The sequence below is a fragment of the Calliphora vicina genome, chromosome 4, assembly GCF_958450345.1.
Source record: "Calliphora vicina chromosome 4, idCalVici1.1, whole genome shotgun sequence".
In the NCBI taxonomy this organism is placed as follows: Eukaryota; Metazoa; Arthropoda; class Insecta; order Diptera; family Calliphoridae; genus Calliphora; species Calliphora vicina.
Genome location: NC_088783.1, coordinates 41,909,971 through 41,931,966, shown reverse-complemented (window position 1 = coordinate 41,931,966; position 21,996 = coordinate 41,909,971). Strand labels below are relative to the sequence as shown.

General features: G+C 31.7%; 1 protein-coding gene across 2 annotated transcripts in view; it reads left to right on the top strand.

Moving 5' to 3' along the window:
* Window positions 1-21,996, top strand: part of Ptpmeg2 (Protein tyrosine phosphatase Meg2) — a 155,431-nt gene that overhangs the window by 28,886 nt on the left and 104,549 nt on the right. Inside the window, exon 1 of one of the 2 annotated variants that reach the window (XM_065510269.1) lies at window positions 17,031-17,102. The exons of the other annotated variant lie outside the window; for it this stretch is intronic. Coding sequence (XP_065366341.1) covers window positions 17,046-17,102 — 57 coding nt within the window. The 5' untranslated portion in view covers window positions 17,031-17,045. Of the gene's footprint in view, window positions 1-17,030; window positions 17,103-21,996 lie in introns of those variants that run through there. 2 annotated transcript variants of the gene reach the window in all.

Sequence of the window (21,996 nt, the reverse complement as noted above, 5' to 3'; positions counted from 1 at the left end):
TATGTTGCTGAGAATCTAAGCAACATTTCACTAAAAAAATTGCTGGGAATATAACAATTTTTTAATACAAAAGTTGCTGCAAATCAAGTTACATTTTACTTGAAAAGTTGATAAGAATCGAATACACTTTTAACTAGAAAAGTTTTTTCTAATTTTTTAATACAAAAGTTGCTGATAATCTAAGTAACTTTTATGTGGAATGTTGCTGCGAATATAAACTACTTTTTATAGAAAATCAAGTTCCTTTTTGATGAGAATCGAAGACAATTTTAACTACACCATTTCCAATTGAATTTCAGAAATTTCCAATTATATTTCAGAATTTTCCATTTATATTTCAGAATTTTCCAATTATATTTCAGAATATTCCAATTATATTTCAATGGAAATTTCTGAAATACAATTGGAAAATTCTGAAATACAATTGGAAATGGTGTAGAAAAGTTGTTTAAAATATAAGCAAATTTTTACTAGAAATGTTGCTGAGAATCTATAAACTTTATAGTACAAAAGTTGCTGATATCTAAGCATTTTTTTAATAGAAAAGTGGCGGCAAATCAAGTTACTTTTTACTTTAAATATGTATGCGAATCGAAGACTCTATTAAGAAGAAAAGTTGTTTAGAAACTAAGCAACTTTTTACTAGAAATGTTGCTGAGAATCTAAATAACTTTTATCAGGATAGTTTGCTGAGAATCTAGCTACTTTTATAGGAAAGTTGCTGAGAATCTAAACAACTTTTTACTACAACATTTCCAACTTTTTACTACAAAATTCGCTAAGAACCTAAGCAACTTGTCTCAAGAATAGTAGAGTTAAGCAAGATGTAACTAGAAAATATGTTTTCAATCTAAGCAACATTTTACAACAAAATTTGCTGATATTCTAAGCAAAATTTAATTAAGATTCCAAAGTGAAGCATATCCCAGAGAGAGCGTTCTGCAACGATCGAAACAAATGGTAGTCGGACGGGGCACTGTCTGGTCAAAAAAGCGGGTGAGGCAAAACTTCCCAACCACTTCATTCTAAATAGGTTTTAACAGGTATTGCAACATGTGGCCGAGTGTTGTCATGATGGAATATTAGGGTTTCATGTCTGGTCGCATATTTTTTTTTTTTTGGAAAACGCTCGCTTCAAACGGATTAGTTGCGTTCGGTACAGGTGCCATGTGTTGGTCTGGCCATTTCAGCAGCTCATAATAGATAGGACCCTTTGGTGCCACCAAATACAGAGCATTACCTTGGTGCCATGGATATTTGGCTTTGGTGTCGGTTCGGCTGGTTGGCCGGACTTCACATACGATCTCTTACGATTCGGGTTTGTGTTTGTCTAGTAAAATTTTACTAGAAATGTTGCTGAGAATGTAAGCAACTTTTTATTTGATAAGTTGCTTAGAATCTAAGCAACATTTTTCAAGAAAAGTTGTGTAGAATCAAGTAAAATTTTAATAAAACAAGTAAGAGAGCTATATTCGGCTGTGCCGAATCTTATATACCCTTCAACAAATTGTACTTCAAAATAAAAAAAAAATATTTTTTTTTGTTTTCCAGTTTTTTCATTTTTTGGAAAAAAAAATTTCGAATTGTTTTTATTTTAAATTTATTTTTTTTTAATTTAAATTTTTTTTAGTTTTTTTAATTTTTTTTTTAATATTTAGCGAAAAAAAACTTTTAGTAAAAAAAAATCGGGTTAAAAAATATTTTTCCGATTTTGACCCATTGTAGGTCCAACTTACTATGGTTTTATATATCAGCCATTTGCTGATTTTAAATAGCAAACTTCTCGAAAGCATGTCTGAAAGAATTATTGAAGATTTCGATCCCGAAGATATCTGGGGTCTTCAGAAAATTGATTTCAAGGCTATAAAAATGTTTGGAAAATAAGCCACATTTTACCAGAAATATTGTTAGAATTTAAGCAAAATTATACTGAAAAAGTTGCTTTGAATTTAGGCAACATTTTACTAGAAAATAAGTATAATAAGAGAATCTAGCAATATTTTATGTTCTCAAAAAATTTGCTGAGAATGGAAGCAACTGAGACACTTTACTATCAAAAAAATGTTGCTTAGAATCTAAACAAATTTTCAAGCAACAAGTTGTTTAGATGCTTTACAACATTTTATTATAAAATTTATTTAGAATCTAGTCAACTTTTTACTGAAAACCTCGTATGTATATGATGTTATTGCAGTGTTAATAATTCTTAAAATTAATTTACTGTATTTTTCTTATTTTAATATTAATTTAATCTTAACTTCATCTAATGTTTAATGAAAAGTCATTAACATTTTTCTATTTTTATATTTTTGTGTAAATATTTTTATTAACAATTTATATGATGTCACTCTCAAATTCCTTATACTAAACCATAGGGTAATTAATTAATCATTTATTATGTGAATAAATTGAAAAAAATTCCCGAATTTAAGAGAAATGATTGATTAATTTAAGCTTTGAGAAGTGTCAAGATTGTTTTTTATAATAAGTGAATATTTTCACATGTTAAATTAAATTCACATTATTGGTTTTTAATTAAATAAATTCCTTTAGTTTAAAAAAAATAAAAATAATTTGAACTTTCTCTGCTTAGAAATTAGCTGTTTTTTGTTAAATTTTGTTACAATTTAATCTGTTATAATGATTTTAATTGATTAATGAAATAATCCCAATTATTATAACTGTTATACGAGGTTTTCTCTTAAAGTGTCTTTAGTTTTGTTTTCTGTAGAATAGCCGTTATGGTACATAAATTTCATAGACATGTCTTTAATTTTTAAAATTTTTTTTATTAAAATTTCTATTTATGTAAATGTTTGTTTTTGCCCAGTTTCATTTTTCTTATTTGACGGATGTAAATCATTTTTATAGCTGTTTGTGAACTCTTCACATACTCTTTTTCTATTCTAGAGTAAGATTTATTTGTTGCTCTTGTTAGAATTTATGTTTCAGTGCATGTTTACATGTTGTTTTTAATTTATGTTAAATCTTTAACATTAATTTAACATAAAATGTAAATGAGTGATGAGTATGTTGTGAAGGGTTCTCCTGATACTACTACTCCCTTCTCTTGTAACTGTCATCCATCATCATTGTATGTAGTTAGAATGTGTGTTGTATATGTTTTTCATTTTGGCATTTTATGCTTATGACAGCATCTGAACTAAAATAACAATAATTCTAACAAAAAAACAGTAAAAAACCCCAACTAAATAGAAATATAACACACTCCATGCCACATTTAACGACGAAAAAAAATGAAGCCATTAAACCATAGAAACCAGTAGGAATAGTTATGGAAGACACAGCTAGCAGTAAAAGCATGATTCCATGACCGAATTTTACTATAACGTTGATGAGTTTGACCGATTTTTCATGATGATTATTTGGCTTAAAAACCTATTAGTGTAGATACAATAAAAAAAAAAAAAAGAATCTACCATGATTGTGATTATAAACCTAGTTTAGCTAAAGACTTTTGCTTTTGTTGTTTTGTATTATTATTGCACAAAGTAACTTTGTATTTGTTTGCAATAGTAATAATTAAAAAAAAGTATTTTTTTCTTTTTTCTGTTTTGGCCTCCAGCCAAAAATTCTTATTGTGTGTTCGAGTGTGTTTAATCAGAACACAACATACTTGTATCTAACCAACCAACCCAACCAATTCAGATGTTCTTCCATTTCTTATATGTATCTTGTTGTTTTTTTTTCTTTCTCTCATACCTTTTGCCACAGATTAGCTGGAGATTTGTTTGACTTTTTCTTACTTCTTGTGCAAGCCAAAGATTTAAGATTCTTTAGCAGATTTAGTTGTCTAATTAAAAGATTTGTTAACTATTTACTGTTACGTCTTCTTAGGAAAACAAATTTATTATTTTGTTTTTTCTTTCTTTTTTTAAGGGGGAATATTAAATCTTTTTTAAAAACATTGAAACTTTCAGTTTTTTGTGTTAATCTTTTACAGCAACTGAACATTTTTTTTTTTTGATAAATGACTTCATTAAGTATGAAGAGATTTTAATAATCTTTATTTATTTAGTGCTAAGAGTACATATGGTAATTTTAACCCTAACAATTCAAAATCCAACAAATTTTTCTACCAAATATTTTCATAGAATCTAAGCAAATTTTTTAGTAGCCCGACTGTATATAGTCTGTAGCCAGAATATAGACGAGTGTGTAGTCAGACTATAGACGAGTGTGTAGTCAGACTATAGACGAGTTTGTAGACAGACTATAGACGACTCTGTAGCCACACTATAGACGAGTGTGTTGTCAGACTATACACGACTCTGTAGCCAGACTATAGACGACTCTGTAGCAAGACAATATACGAGTCTGTAGCCAGACTTTAGACGAGTTTGTAGCCAGAATATAGATGAGTATGTAGCCAGACTATAGACAAGTCTGTAGCCAGACTTTACATGTGTCTGTATCCAGACTATAGACGAGTCTATAGCCAGAATATAGATGAGTATGTATCCAGAATAGACGAGTTTGTAGCCAGACTATAGATGATACTGTAATCAGACTATAGACGAGTTTGTAGCCAGACTGTACACGAGTATGTAGCCAGAATATAGACGACTCTGTAGCCAGACTATAGGCGACTCTGTAGCAAGACTGTAGACGAGTCTGTAGCCAGAATATTGAAGAGTCTTTAGCCAGACTTTAGACGAGTTTGTAGCCAGAAGATAGATGAGTATGTAGCCAGACTATAGACGAGTCTGTAGCCAGACTTTATACAAGTCTGTAGCCAGACTTTAGACGAGTCTGTAGCCAGTATAGACGAGTCTGTATCCAGAATATAGAAGTGTCTATAGCCTGAATATAGATGAATCTATAGCCAGACTTTAGACGAGTTTGTAACCAGATTATAGACGAGACTGTAATCAGACTATAGACGAGTTTATAGCAAGACTATACCCCAGTCTGTAGCCAGACTTTATACGAGTCTGTAGTCAGACTTTAGACGAGTTTGTAGCCAGGCTTTAGACGAGTTTGTAGCCAGACTATAGACGAGTTTGTAGCCAGACTATATACGAGTCTGTAGCCAGACTTTATACGAGTCTGTAGCCAGACTTTAAACGAGTTTGTAGCCAGAATATAGACGAGTCTATAGCCAGACTTTATTCGAGTCTGTAGCCAGACTTTATTCGAGTCTGTAGCCAGACTTTATTCGAGTCTGTAGCCAGACTTTATTCGAGTCTATAGCCAAACTTTATTCGAGTCTGTAGCCAGACTTTAGGCGAGTTTATAGCCAGACTTTAGACGAATTCGTAGCCAGACTATAGATGAGTATGTAGCCAGACTAAATGACGAGTCTGTAGCCAGACTATAGCCGATTGTGTAGTCAGACTGTAGACGAGTTAGTAACCAGACTATAGACGAGTATGTAGCCAGACTTTATACGAGTCTGTAGTCAGACTTTAGACGAGTTTATAGCCAGATTTTAGACGAGTTTGTAACCAGACTATAGACGAGTATGTAGCCTGATTTTAGGCTAGTCTGTAGCTGGACTATAGACGAGTCTATTGCTGGATTATAGACAAGTCTGTAGCTGGATTATAGACGACTATGTAGCCTGATTTTAGACGATCCTTTACCAGAATATAGAAGAGTCTATGCCAGTCTGTAGACAGACTATAGACATGTCTGTAACCTGACTATACAAGAGTCTGTAGCTGGACTATAGACGAGTTTGTATCCAGACTATGGACGAGCCTATGGTCACAATATAGAAGAGTCTATAGCCAGACTATAGTCTATTGCACAGACTATAGACTAGTCAACTGCACTGACAAGTTAACTTACACAGACTACAGATTAGTCTATTTTCCTGACAGGATATTAGTCTACTCTATCATCCAGACCAGAATATAGACTAGTCTGTTGTTTAGAGTAATTTATTGACCAGATTCCAAACAACTTAACAAAACGCTGCTTACATTTTAAGCATTTTTTCTGGTAAACTGTTGCTTATATTCTAAGCAACTTTTAAGTTAAATTCTAAACAATGTTTCTAATGAAATGTTTCTTATTATCAGGAAAAACAAAATGTTTTGAATAAAGCAACTTTTCTAGTAAAATGTTGACAAAATTTTAAGCAACTTTTCTAGAAAAGTGTTGCTTAGATATCTAACATATTTTCAAGGAAAAATGTTGCTTAGAATCTAAACAACTTTTCTAGTAAAAATTGTTAAAATTTAAAGCAACATTTCTAGTGATGTTTACATGTTAACGGCTTTTCTATTAAAATCTTAATTGAAAATTAAGCCACTTTTTTTATTAAAATGTTGCTTAAATTCTGAGGAACTTTTCTAGTAAAATGTTGCTTAAATTCAGTGCAACATTTCTAGTAAAATATTAGTTAGATTTTAAGTAACTTTTCCTGTGAAATGTTGCTTAGATTTTAAGCATATTATTTAATAAAATATTGCTTAGATTCTGCGCTACTTTTCTAGTAGAATGTTTCTTAGATTCTAAGCATTTTTTTTAATATTACTTAGATTCTAAGCTACTTCTCTAGGTTACAAGAAATTGTTCGTGTACAATTTTGCTTTAATTCTAACCTTTCCAGACAAATGTTGTTAAATTTTAAGCATGCTTTCTTGTAAACTGTTTCTTAGATTCTAAAAATTTCTTATAAAATGTTGCTTAGATCCTTAGCAACATTTCTAGTCAAATGTTGTTTAGATTATAAGCAACTCTAATCTGAGCGACTTTGTGGCAGTCGCTCAGATTCTAATTAAATTGCTTAGCTACTTTTCTAGGAAAATGATGCTTACATGTTATCGTATTTTCTAGTAAAATCTTAATTAAATTCTAAGCAACTTTTACTTTATTAAAATGTTGCTTAGATACGATGCAACATTTCTAGTAAAATATTAGTTAGATTTTAAGTAACATTTCCAGTGAAATGTGAAATTTCTTTCACAATTTTGCTTTAATTCTTACCTTTCTAGACAATTGTTGTTAAATTCCAAGAATGTTCTCTTGTAAAATGTTGCTTAGATTCTGAGTAGCCTTTCTTACAAAATGTTGCTTAGATCCTTAGCAACTTTTCTATTAAAATGTTGTTTTGATTCTAAGCAACCTTTATAATAAAATGTTGCTTGATTCTAAGCTACTTTTCTAGTAAAGTTTCGTGTATATCCGTAACAACAAAGTTGCTCAGATACTAAGCAGCTTTTCTAATTCAAAATTTCTTAGATTCTAAACATATTTTCAAGTAAAAAGTTGCTTGCTTTTCTAGTTAAAAGTTGCTTAAATTTTAACCAACTTTTCAAGTAAAAAGTGACTAAGATTCTCCTCAATTTAACAAGTTGCCTGGATTCTAACTTTTACTAGGCCCCAAAAATTCTTTCATACTCCATTTAGGGTTAATTGTGTTGTCAAAATAAATCCCATATAAATTGTCTCGACATAAAGAAAGTTTGCTTATCCTCCGTTTTGTTTCGTTATTGTGGTTTTACAGGGCTTGTAAACATGTTGCTAATACATATTATTGAAGATGCTTTTAATAATAATGATGGTGGGGAATTATAAAATTTATTGACAAAAAAAAAATTGTTTACATTTGTTCATAATACCTTAATTGTGCCAAATGGACGATACATACCCACATGCTGGTCTATCTGAACGTTCCTCAAAACTTCATATTACAACAATAAAAACTGCTTTAACGAAATTAGCAGAGAAATTTTATTTTTCATGTTGTTGTTTTTTTTTTTAAATAAAAACAACAAACATTTATTTAATTAATGGTGAAATTTTTATTAAATTTTTTTTTACACATTTTTTCTTCATTAATTTAATATTATTTAAAGAAAGAAAGAAAAAAATAAAGTACAACACTTTAATACTTTAAGTAAATATTGTTTTTAATGTGTGGACAGTGGGGCGAAAAAAAAGAAAATTACAAGTTTTACAGTCTGGTTGGTTAGAAAGGGCCAGTAGTGGGTCAGTTTCAAAATATATTCCGAAAACAATGATTAAACTTTAAATATATTATTTTGTAATGTTCAAAACTATTTTTATTCTGTCCCACTGTCTACTTTTTGTTACTGTATCTGTGTATATGAAACCTCTACGTACTCGTTGGCTTAGATGTACTTCTTCGTATCATATGTTGTACACGTAATGATGATCATGAATATGATAATAATGATGATCTCTATCACTATTAACTCTTGTGGTTTGTAAGTTTATTTTTAACTTTTGTTTTCTGTTGTTTTGTTAATATATCTTTTAAAAATAAATTTATTAATGCTTTTTTGCGCATTTTTTTATTATTTTTTTTACTTAATTAACACAAACGCACACAAACTAAATAAACTCCTGAGTTTTATTTACCTTAAGTCTTTCTTCTCCTCCTTTTGATGCTCTTCACACTCATAAAAAAAGTCAACGTCATGTTGTACCCTTTTTCAACTTGCTGGCTGTGGCAACTCTTTTTCCCAATGTTGTTTATTTTTGCTGTAAAGTTTTGTTGTTTTTTTTTCGTTTTATATTATTATTGTAGATTTTTAAAACTACTGCCGTGCTTTCGTTGTTTTTCTTGTTGTAAAAAGTTGTAAGTAAGTTTTTTTATTTTTTTATTATTTTCTTTTAAAACTATAAATGTTTTTGAAGCTTGTTTTACTAGTAGCTGTTGTACATATAGTTGTTGCTGTTGTAAAGAACCTCCAATGAAAACCATTGTCAGTTTAACGAACTTTTACTTCCACTTCTATGATGGCACACAAACAACGAGACAAACAGACTAACGAACATAATTAAAGTTTGACGTGCGTTACACTCAAAGGAAAATGTGGGTAAAATGGAATTTTAATTGAAACATTTATCATATTAACAGCGACTTGATAATTCTGGGTCCATGAGTTTGAGGAGATTTGATTATTGGCTGTATGACTTAAATATGAGGGATTGACAATAGAGGTTATATCTTTTGAACGAGGTTTTTGTTTTTTATAACCTATATGTCATTTTGAAGGGTACAAATCTATCATTTATTCGGGGTTGTCATAGAATCCAATCATTGTCGGAATCAGTTTTGAAAACGACAGAAAAAGGACATTGGTCTCATGAAATTGTTAGCTATCAGTTTTTTATTCGATCTAGAATTAAATTCTTTATCGATTAAACAAAAAATTACATTGGATTTCATAAGTCGAATGTAGCTTTTTTGTCGTTTTCAATACCGATTCTATGACAACCCCGATTCTCACTTAGTTATTGCACATTATAGCGTAAACAACAACGTTTCTTTTTGCTTCGAGAATGTCTAATTATGTACCAACAAAGCGTCATATGCGGAAAGTTTTGCTTTACTTCTGAAATTTGAAAAAAGTGCTGCTGAAGCATACCGATTGCTCACCAAAGCTTATGTGTTCCGTCGGTTTCAAAGTGCGAGAGGTATTTTGTGCGGTTAAGAAGTGGTGATTTCGATACGGAAGACAAAGATCGCTCAGACCAGCCAAAAATGTTTCAATACCAAAAATTGGAGGCATTACTCCATGAAGATTATTGTAAAACTCAACAAGAGCTTGCAAAATCATTGGGAGCTACTCAAGCAACGATTTCAAAATGTTTGCGAGCAGCAGGAATCATCCAAGAGCATGGAAATTGGGTATCATACGAATTGAAGCCGAGACACCTTGAAATACGATTTTGCATGTCAGAAATGATGCTTGAACGCTATAAAAGAAAATCATTTTTCCACCGAATCATTACTTGCGATGAAAAATGGATCAATTACGATAACCCGAGGCGTAAGAAATCGTATGTGAAATCCGGCCAACCAGCCGAATCGACACCAAAGCCAAATATCCATGGCGTTTAGGTAATTCTCTGTATTTGGTGAGTTCAAAAGGGTTCTATCTATTATGAGCTGCTGAAATATGGTCAGACCATCACAGTAAACCTGTACATAAACGCAACTGATTGGTTTAAACCGAGCATTGGCCGAAAAACGACCAGCATATGCGGCCAGATATGAAACGGTAATAACCCATTATGACAACTCACGGCCACTTGTTGCAATACCTGTTAAAAACTATTTAGAATGAAGTGGTTGGGAAGTTTTGTCTCATCCGCTTTATAGTCCAGGCCGTGCCCCGTCGGACTACTATTTATTTCGATTGGAGAACGCTTTCTCTGGGATACGCTTCATTTTGGAACAGAGTATTCGATATTGACTTGATTCGTTCTTGGCCTCAAAAGATGAGCAGTTCGTTTGGCTGGGAATCAACATTCTAGCGCATTACGCACCAATTCCATAGGCAAATTGCTGGATGAGTCCAAGCTTTAGGGATTCTAAATTTGAGTTATGAGTAGAGAAGACCATGCACTTGGGCAAATTGTATTTTAAGCTGTTTTTGGTATATGCCGAGGCAGGTCACTGCTCTATAGTTCATTTTTAAACAATCATCCCTATCGCGAATCAATATTTCACATAAAATATGTTCCGTTTTTCGTTCATCAACTTTGATCACGTGAAAAAATTCCCCATGTTGTGAAATTTTTAGATGGAATTTTGTAAACAATAAACAGCTGTTTCGAACAAAATCAACTACTGTGAATGAAAAGTTCATGGGGAATTTCACAATAGCAATTTGCCTTTCGAGTGAAATGGATATTTCATGGGAACAAAATTTCATATGTTATAGCCGATAGGAGTAAATGTGTTGTTTAGTTGATTCATAACTTTCTCCAAAAGGTGGGATTGGCATGTAATTTTGTTCTCCATTTATAAAGAATTTCAGCATTGTTATCCCATGAACTGTGACTCCCCACCATCACAGGAACCACTTCCGATTCCTGTCGAAATGACGTATCATAGACTCGGTCATTATGTTAGTTGAAAAACTGCTCCACTGTGAAAATATTCTCATTTGTAAACGGAATTCTCCTATACACGTTACTATTTTGGCTTGTGTTTCTGCTTCAGTTCCGGCGCAAGTAGATGTCCTATTTAATGATTAGAGAAATGAATACCTTTAATTTATACATTATTTTCGGCATCCGGAATGGATTTTTTCGAACTCGGTTCCCCACAGTTTTAATTGCGCTGGCATGAGAACATCACTCCACCAGTGTCTTTAAACAATTTAACGGTACGATACACAAAATTACGTGTAACCCTTAGCACGCCAGTTTCCATGCCACATTTTGTAGTCCAAAAATTACAATAAAGTTTTGAATATCTCCACATTCCATGATTGTAAATATCACAAGACAAAAGCTCGTAATGCGTAAAAAAAACTGTAAAGCTGACTCGTGTATGATCAGTGCATTTCTCACAGTAGTTGTAATCATAATAGTACCAGAACTAATGATAATACTAGGTTTCTTTCAATAACATATGTGTCCTGAAGTTTATTTTATGATATTCGAAATATGTTTTATCCTTTGCTTAATAAAAGTTTTGGATTCAATACCAAAACCAAACAAATGCCGAAACACTTTGAAAAGAGTTGGTTCTTCCAATTTTGTCGCTTCTCTTTCTACATTGTATTGAAGAATCCTACACACCCTGTCTGTGTACTTTTACTTTTATCGTTTTTATTTTCAACCGTATTTATGATCAATTAGGTTCTCTATAAAAATAAATTGATCCTCCTCCTTTCAGAGAACCATAACTCTATATATTCCTCTTATTCAAAGTCTTTGGTTACCGAGCCTTTCTGTTATAACTTAAAGGAGTTTGTTGCATATGATAGTGATAGCTGATAGTGTTTTCTGCCATCTTATCCAAGACGGATAATGACGACTAAGACCCGTTTGCAAACCTTCCGCAGAGCCCGGCGTTATCAGTTCCTTTTTGACATTCTCAGGCAAAAAGAAGAGTTCACGTTATTTCTTTCGCCAGGTGTGTTTATTATCAGCCGTCCCTAAGATGAATTTAAACGCCGAGTGAATCCGAGCATTTTGGGGTTCGACGCGCCTGGGTTTTTGGAATGCAGTGAATATGGGATAGTTTTCAAATACCTGCGTGTGCCTTGATATATCAGTCGATAGTGTGCTGGGCTATTAATCTGAGGGTTGCGGGTTCGATTCCCGCCAGAGACTCTGGGTGTATCTGCAGACAAGCAAAACGCTTCGCAGTTTGTGTTTGTTAAAAAAAATTAAAAAAATACTCCGCTAGAACATCCTCTCGTATCACTCTATATTTCCATTTAGTTTCTTTCATAAGTCAAGTGTAAATCTGACATAAGATACCCGTTGAAAATGTCGGTTGCTTACCAACTAAAGTACTTCCTTAATCCGCCATACATCCAGCGAACAAGATATTGTATCGAAGGCTCGGATTAGACTCTGTCGCATTTGGGATCTTTCGTCTTTCCTAACCTTTCAGCATTTAAGACCATCGTTTGGACACCATGAGGCCTTGTTATCTTTGTATCACCAATCTTCTAGGTTATTTTAGTTATCCATAGTCTACCGAAACTGTTGTCTTTTAACCAAAATTTTTCGTTTAGTGTACTTTCTTTGTTTCGCTCTGTTTACATATAATCCAACAACCAACAAACTCTATATTTCCACGTCTTTCTGTGACTGACAGTTTTGTACACATTCAGTCAGATTCATTTATTTGCAATATTTGTAGGTTTTTTTTATTATTCCTTCATCCAGCACCAAGAAGATCACCACCATAACCACGACTGTATGGTTTTTCTAGTGTACAAAAGCTAGAGTCGTTTAAATAAAGTTTTTCTTTTTTTAGGTTTATTGTTTTAGCTGCGTTTAAAACCCTTTTTTTCGCAAAAGATCGTTACTTCAGAGTATTAATGGTAAAAAATAACTAAACTTTTTCTTAATCTCAAAGAAGTATAAGAAGAAAGAAACAAACAAAGAAAACTAAAGAATGAGTAGATGGCTGGCTGAAGGTGATCCATCATTTTTCTGGCTTTCATTTCAATGTAGTTTTTTGTTTTAAAAATAGAAGGTTCGTTTAGGTTTTTTTATTTTTTTGATTTGCTGGGGTTTTTATGTGGCTAAAATGTTTGGATGGATTGGATCATTATTTTAGCCTTTAGCTATTTAAGTCTATGTTGTTGTTTATTTTTTATTATTTTTTTTGTTCCTCACCAACATTATATGCTTTGCTATTAATGCATTTAGTTCTGGCTTGGGATTTTTTCACGCTCAATTTTTTCTGATTGTCTTTTATTGGTGTTTTTGTTCTTCATTTCTCTTTTTGCTTTGGTATTGTAAGATGCTCAAAGGTTTTTATGTTTGATGATTAGCAGAGTTTTGAAATAGTTGTTTCATTAAACATTTGTTTCTGACTGAATTATTGAAGATTTGGATCCCGAATATATCTGGGGTCTTCAGAAAATTGATTTCAACAGACAGACAGACGGACAGACAGATGGACATGGCTTAATCGACTCCGCTATCTATAAGGATTCAGAATATATATACTTTATAGGGTCGAAAATAAAAAATGTAGAAATTACAAACGGAATGACAAACTTATATATACCCTTCTCACGAAGGTGAAGGGTATAATAAATCAATTAAAACGAAGTGGTTACCCGGGTGGGTATTGGTAAAGCGAATGTTAATCAATAGTTTAGAAAGCCGAAGGAGTGATGTCCTAAAAACCTAGCTCGAAGATCTGCGAGTATCGGAGACAAATAAAGTGAGAACTAGTTTCATCTTCTTTATTGCGAAAACACCTGCAGAAGTCATTATGGACAGCACAATTCTTCTAGCATAGTTGGCAAATTCCCGGTAATCACCACACCTTTTTAGAGCCGTCCTTATAAATGGAAAGGTCCATCGTATTAGAGGGAAGAGGTGGATTTAATCCCTTGTTTTTCGGAATTGAAAAACCGAAGTTTTTTGGGAAAATGGGTCTAAAATATTGTGTGTACTTCGAATAATATTGGCATGACCTTACGATCTAGGTTTCATATTTCCTGACCATTAGATCCACCGGGATTCAGTTACGCTACTGAATATAAAGCGACTTCTTTGGAGTCCTTCGTAGGGCCCATGTTATCAGGGCTGCTATTCTTCTTAACACAATCTCGAAGAGTTGCAGTGTGAGCAGGCGCGGATCCAGGTCAACCATATTGTGAGAGTTATCAAAATTTGTTCTACATTTTTCTTTTTTCTTCTTTTTTATATGAAAACTTTTCGGTTTCCTTTTTCACTTTGGATCTTGCATTCGTTATGATATCATGTAAACGAATCCCTGACACTGTCACCGCTACATCGTCCTACATCTTCCACATAGTCGGCAGTTTTATTGTTCATGGAATCCAACTTTCTGACCAAACCGTTTTGGTAAAATTCCACAAAAGTGGAGATGGTGCATCAAGGGTGTAGTGTGGAGCTTAACTAAATACATGCATACGATAATGACATGACATTTGATCTACTGTATGAAATTCAACACCTAGACCCAATTCAGCACAGAGTTTGATAGCAAAGTACTCGGGATTATTATTCAACACGGAACATAAAGATCGCCCAGGCCAGCCAAAAAAGTTTGAAGACCAAGAATTGGAGGCATTACTCCATGAAGATTGTTGGCAAACTCAACAAGAGCTTGCAAAATCATTAGGAGCTACTTAAACAGCAATTTTAAAACGTTTGCGAGCAGCAGGATTCATCCAAAAGCAGGGATATTGGGTACCCTACGAATTGAAGCCGAGAGACATTGAAAGACGATTTTGCATGTCCGAAATGATGTTTGAATACAATAAAATAAAATAATTTTTGACCGAATCATTACATGATGAAAAATGGATCCATTACGATAACCCGATGAGTAAGAGATCGTATGTGAAGCCCGGACAACCAGCCGAATCGACCCCAAAGAGAAATATCCAAGACGCTAAGATAATGCTCTCTATTGGATGGGACCAAAAGGGTCCTATCTATATTGAGCTGCAGAAAGCTGGCCAGACCATCACAGGGAACATGTACCGAACGCAACTGATTCGTTTGAAGCGAGCATTAGCCGAAATGCTCCCAGAACTTGCGGCCAGTAAGGAAGCCGTATTCCATCATGTATATTTTCGGACACATGTTGCAATACAATTATTTAGAACTAGTTGATGCTACCGAGCGAAGCCGGGGCCATCTTTTATTATTGTTAGTTCTTCAAGTTTCTCCAACCTACGCACACCAGCCTGTTCTTATTTATTTGCAAATAAAATATCTAAATTTGTACTGCATACTTTAGGGAGCTTTTTTATTACAGTTAACTGGACTCACAAAAAAAAGAATTTCCGAGTTTTACCCGGAATTTTTTAATTTTTTTCTTTACAAACCAACTCCTGAAAATTTCGAATCGAATAAAAAACAATCAGCCAAATCGCTCCAGCCGTTCTCACGTGATAACATTACATACATGGACCATTTCATTTTTGTATATATATAGATGAAGTGGTTGGGAAGTTTTGGCTTATCCGCATTGTAGTCCAGACCGTGCCCCGTCCGATTACTATTTGTTTCTCTCTGGGATAGGCTTCACTTTGGAACAATTTTAAACCAATAAAATAGTTTATATTTGCCAAGAATTCCTTATTTTAATGAACTGTATAGTGCGTTATAAAAAGCAGTCGTCAATTTAAAGTTTTTTTGTTGATTTTGTTATGGATCTCTACATATATTTTAAGCAGCATTTTTTCATAAATCCCCAATTCTGGCTTCAACTGGCTGCAGTATCTTTTCCTCTCTTTCTCTAGTTATTCTTCTTCTTAATGATATTTCTCCATATTTACATTTCTCTGGTGATTAATTTTGGTTTATTATTAACGTATGTATTAAGGAACCGACAGACAGACAGACGGACGGACGCACAGTGAGACGAGTAGAAATAATTTTTAGTTAAATACATAAAATAAAATTTCTGCTGCTGCTGTTAAATGTTGCTGCTACTACCATTACATTATTCTTGATGTTGATGATGTTTTAATGTTGTTGTTGCTGCTGCTTGTTTTTTTTTCATTTTGTTTAATGATACGAGCAGATATACACACATTTGTGCGTAAGTTTGTGTGTTTGGCAAATGTTGTTCATTTTGTTTGTTTTATTGTACTTTTCTTTCTTTTTTTGTTTTCTTCTGCTTCTTCTACATACAATTTTGAATGTGTTACGACGGCGCGCATTTTTATTTTAGATTTTGACTCGATTCGATTCAACTCAGCTGAACTGAACTTTTGAGGCAGCGCTCGTTCATCGGTTGGGTCTGGCTGGCTGTGTCTGTCTGAATGTTTTGTTGATTCAGCCATAGTCTATTGTGGCATTAAACGAAACGTACGGTTACAGTTGCGGAAGCTGCTTGCTTGATTTTTTTCGTATTTATCGTGTTTTTTTTATTTAATGCTCTTCAGTTTACAATATTTAAAATAAATCTCGTGGTTTTATTATTGTTATTAAATTAAATAAAAAATAAAATACAAAATTTCTTTTTGGCTTCACTCACGTTGTGTGAATTTTTTTGTTGTAAAGTGTTAAAAGAAATTTAAATTCAGTTTTTTTGTTGGTGTTAAATTGTGCTATAAAAAAACTGATAAAAACCAACAAAACTTCTTTTAAAAAAAAAAAAATTAACAGAGAAATCGTTTGTTTAAAAAAAATACTACATGCATATTTATAACAAAAACCAAAAGCCAAAAAAAAAGAACTTTCATTTTTGTTATGGAAATTTTGTGTTATAATTAAAACAAATATTGTTTGAAATAACAAATCTATGAGATTTGAAAAAAATAGTTCCGATTGATTAAAAATAGTTTAGAAAAAACCGCTTAGAATTCTAGTGAAATAAACAAAACAAACAACAATATCGCTTGCAATATTCACACAGCATCATGATGTGAATATTGTGGCTGGAAAACAAGTGCTTGTTGTTCTTGAAAAAATTCCCCCTTTGTGTAATGTGTAATTTATTTATGATTATTTATTAAAATTCTTGGAATTTATTTATAAAATAAAAAAAGTGATTTTGTTTTAAACTGCTCCCCACTCCGTGTTTACCTGTTGGCGTTCTTTCCCTCCGTTACCCAATCATTATAATTATCATTATGATTGAGGATTGTAAGGATAATTGTCACCGCAAGGTATTTCTTAGTATTATCAAGGTTAGTTTTTCTTTATTTATTTTATTATTATTTTCTTGTTTATGTTATTTTACATTATTTTTACTTTGCTCTATGTTTAACCCTTAAATGATTATGTATGGATAATTTGGGTTGGTATTTAAAGAAAATTTAATTTTATTTATTAAATAAAACAGCGAATTTTTAAGTTTTGAATTTGCAAAAGTGTCTGAATAGGATTTCTAAATTACTGATACGATCGTTATTGGCAAAACAATGGAAACTTTTCCAAATATTTAACTAATAGGTCAAAATCCAAAAAATTAAATATGTATTTTGTTAGTATTTTATTAATACGAGTGAGGGTCAGTAAGTCCGTGACTTTTTGAATAAATCTTAGGTTATTGGATAAAAAAAAAATATTTTTCAACATAGCCTCCTTTGAGCTGTATACATTTTGTCCAATGTTTCTCCAGTTTTTTTTATTCCTTTCAAAAAATAAGATTCGTCAAGCTCATCAAAATAAACATTTGATTACCGATTCATCCAAAAAAGCCATTGTTTTGCTGTTTGCTCTATGGGGAGTAGTGCTGGATCCACATTTCGTCATCGGTTACGAAGCGGCGCAAAAACTCGTCCATATTGGGGTTGAACAAAGAAGTTGTCACACGATTGCACAAACGCAATCGATTGTGAGCAAATGCGAAAAGTTTTCTCATACCCAAGTGATAATTGAAAATTTAAACGTGAGATGCATGTGGGTTTCACAATCTCTCGCACTTTCAATCTCCGAAAGAAAGAATTTATTCAATTGTTTCGGGTGTAGAGACCTCAACTGAACGTTCGGCATCTTTCGTTGTGCTTTACGGCCACAAAGAAAATCAGTAAACCACTCTTTTTTCCCATGGAAATTGATGGAGCAAGCTTAGTCTGCTATCAATGACTGTCAAACACAAACTAAATGACGCAGCTTGTTCAAATCTTGACAGGAGTCAACTGACAGATGCCTGTTGACAGGAGCAGTTAAGAGGCGGGAAATTCAGTGTCGGACACGGAATTATTGATACGTCCTCGTATAATTAATTAAATTATAATCAACGCTATCGCGAATCAATATTTCACATGAAATATGTTTCCTTTTCCCAATTTTTGTTCATCAACTTTGTTCACATGAAAAAATTCCCCATGTTGTGAAATTTTTAGATGGAATTTTGTAAACAATAAACAGCTGTTACAAACAAAATCAACTATTGTGAATGAAAAGTTCATGGGAATATCACAATAGCAATTTCCCCTTCGAGGGATATGGATATTTCATGGGAAAATAAATTTAATATTTTAGTAAGATTTATATGCCGATGGGGGTGAATGGTATTGATAAAACAAAGGAAACTTAGGTACATAAATTGTGTGGCCCTTTTAGCGAATCAGCATTTTGTTACATAGCCCTTTTTTTTTGTTGCTGCTTCATAGCGACGATAAACTGAACCAATTAAAGAGTTAATCGTCTGCTTTGAAGCTGCATCTGATAAAGTTTCCTTCGTATTATAATTTTGCGATCTAGCATTTCTCATAGGTTTTCTATGGAATTGGTGATTGGGCAGGACACTTCTAAACATGTACCTAATTGGATTATGTCCATTCGGTTACAATCGTAGATGGTGTTTGGGGTCATTGTTGTGCTGGAATCTCCAAACTAAGGTCATGTTCCCCTCATCATATGTATATAATAACATCGTTTAAAATGTATCTTTATTAATAACCTCCCGGGGAGTCATTTTTGGGAATTTCCTACACTCTCTCTGCTGCTATTAAATCTTCTTGACTTGGAGTAGTTTTAGGAGGCCTGCTTTCCAAATGTTGAATTTTTTTCTAATATTTGAAACAGCTGATTTATTAATTGAATATTTATCACAGCTAGTTTTTTACTTTAATTCAGCATTAAAGTTGTTTATTATGCTGGTTTTTAAATTTTCTAAAATCTTGACTCAAGTCTTGTGAGAAAAAAAATTAAAAAAATTTAAATAAAATAAATATTGAAATAATGGTAAAATATGATGCTTTTTATTTTTAAATCGTTTTCTTATATATATATTTTTTTGGATTTAGTCTTCTTTCTTGCAGAAGTTTAAAAGTTTCCATTGTTTTGTCAATGCTAAGAAGAATATTTTATTTGAGTTAAACTTTAATGCTTAACAAGTAAGAGAGATATATTCGGCTGTGCCGAATCTTATATACCCTTCATCAAATTATACTTCAAAATACAAATTTTAAATATTTTTAGGTAAATAAAATTTATTTTTTTTCCAGTTGTTTTTTCATTATTTGGAAAAAAAAGTTGTTATTTTAAAATTTTTTAAATTCAAAATTTTTTTTTTTTAAATTTAAATTTGTTTTTTTAAATTTTAAAATTTTTTTTAATTTTAAAATTTTTTTTAATTTTTTTGTTTTTAAATTTTTTTGGTAAAAAAAAATTCGGGTTAAAAAATATTTTTTCCGGTTTTGACCCATTGTATGTCCAACTTATTATGGTCTTATATACGTCTTTCAAATATCTATCATTACATATCCATACTGTCTATATTAATGACTTACTAATCCAGATATAGGTAAAAAAATCGAGGTTGTCCTGGTTTTTTTCTCATATCTCAGCCATTTGTGGACTGATTTTGCTGATTTTAAATAGCAAACTTCTCGAAAGCATGCCTGACAGAATTATTGAAGATTTGGATCCCGAAGATATCTGGGGTCTTAAGAAAATTGATTTCGACAGTAAGTTGGACCTACAATGGGTCAAAATCGGAAAAAATATTTTTTTACCCGAATTTTTTTTATCACAAACAAAATTTTAAATTTAAGAAACAAAAAAAAAAAATTTTAAATTAAAAAAAAAAAATCCAAAAAAATGAAAAAACAACTTTGGAAAAAAAACATACATTTTGTATTCCTAAAAATATTTAAAATTTGTATTTTGAAGCATAATTTGATGAAGGGAATATAAGATTCGGCACAGCCAAATATAGCAATCTTACTTGTTTTATAGTAAATTTGAATTTGAATATGTTTAATAACTAGTCTTAATCGAGTAATTTTTGAAAAATTCAATTCGGCTGTTCTAAATTTTATATTGATATTGTGAAAAAACTTATTTTTTGTGTTAAATTGATTTCTTGTTGAAATATTAAGATTGAAATTAAAATCATTTTTTTAATTAAAAATATTATTGTAGCTTTCATTTGATATTTGAACATAGTATTCTAGATATATCAAAAAATATACTCATATACATATGGGGCATTTCATGTCAAGTGAACCAACTTTTGAAATCGATGTCTTCCGATCGGGATGAAATTTGCACCAAGGTTAGTTCTATTGGATAGTAACTCAGACACAATTTTTCAACAAGATCGGTCGAGAACTCTCTGCGTTATAGGGGGTAAAATTTTGACATTTTGGTCAAACAGGTGTTTTTTCTTATCCATGTAACTTATTACCTGTTGTTCTTAGCAAAATGTGTCCCAAATAGTTTAGATAGCTCTTTCTTCAATCTTTCGAAAAAAAATATTTAAAAAAAAAAATAAAAATTTTTTAATATTTTTTTTCCGAAATCAAAAACTTTTTTGATTTTTTTTTTAAAATGGGCCCTTTTTTTCTTAAAATAAAGCTTAGATATTTTCCTTGAACACCTATTTGGTCGCTTAGTGGGATGCGAGTGGGATATCTATCAAAATAAATATTTTGTAACTCAAAACATACAATTTTTGACTTTTTCTGCAAAATCAAAAAAATTTTTTCCAAAATGGGCCCTTTTTTTAAAACTTTTTTTTTAGTCAAAAGAGGGCTTAGGTCCATTCCTTTAGGATATTTTTAGTCGCTTAGTGGGATGCGAGTGGGATATCTATCAAAATAAATATTTTATAACTCAAGAAATACAATTTTTGACTTTTTTTTGCAAAATCGATATTTTTTCCAATATGGGCCCTTTTTTAAATTTGCTCAAAAGAAACGATTTTGCTGATTTTCAATAGCAAAATTCCTTAAAGTATTTTCGATAAATTCATACAAGATTTGGATACGAAAAATATCTGGGCTCTTTGGATAATAGATTTCAACCGATATCGTTAAATAAACATTGAAAGGTAATAAGTATAACCTTGCTTAATATTAGAAATTAATCCAATATGGATGAGTTCAATCAATCATATTTTTGGATTACATCAAGTCAATCAATCTCGGACATTCTTAAATCCGTCATATTTTTGGATTACATCAAGTATGAATTCGCTGATAAAATCAAGTTTAGAATTCTTGAAACAAGCTCATTTTATGATTTATTCTTTCTCTTAAATCTTAGGGAGGGTTTAAATTAAGGTTTTTGAGTAAGCCATACTTTCCGTACGTTTGTTTTTTATATGAAATTCGTAGAAATTTGCACATGATCCTTCGATATCGGTATAGATATATGGGGATATTTAAAGATGAATGGGGATTTGAAAGGTCATGCATTTTTGAAGGCATGATGACGAATTCGCTTCTTTTGATTTTATTTTAAATTTCTATGCTTTGAATGTTTCTATTGTATTGAATGTTTTTATACAAAAATGTAAAATACACAAGTATGTATGTATTGTAGGCGTGTTCACTTAATTAAAATCTCTATTCATTCAGCAAATATCCAGTATTTTTTTAACTTTTTACAAGGATTTTTTTTGTATTTATTGTGGCATTGTAAATTGAACTCTTAAAGTTCATTTGTCATATAAAACACAAAAAACTTCTCGCCTAAAAGCCTAAAAAAATTATGACGGACATTTAAAAATTTTAGCTAATTTAATGTACTCGTATGTATTTAAAAAAAAAACGTGTTGGTTATAAAACTTAAAATTTAATTGTTTTTTTTTTGCTTAACTTGTGTAAACAAAAAAAAACAGCAATT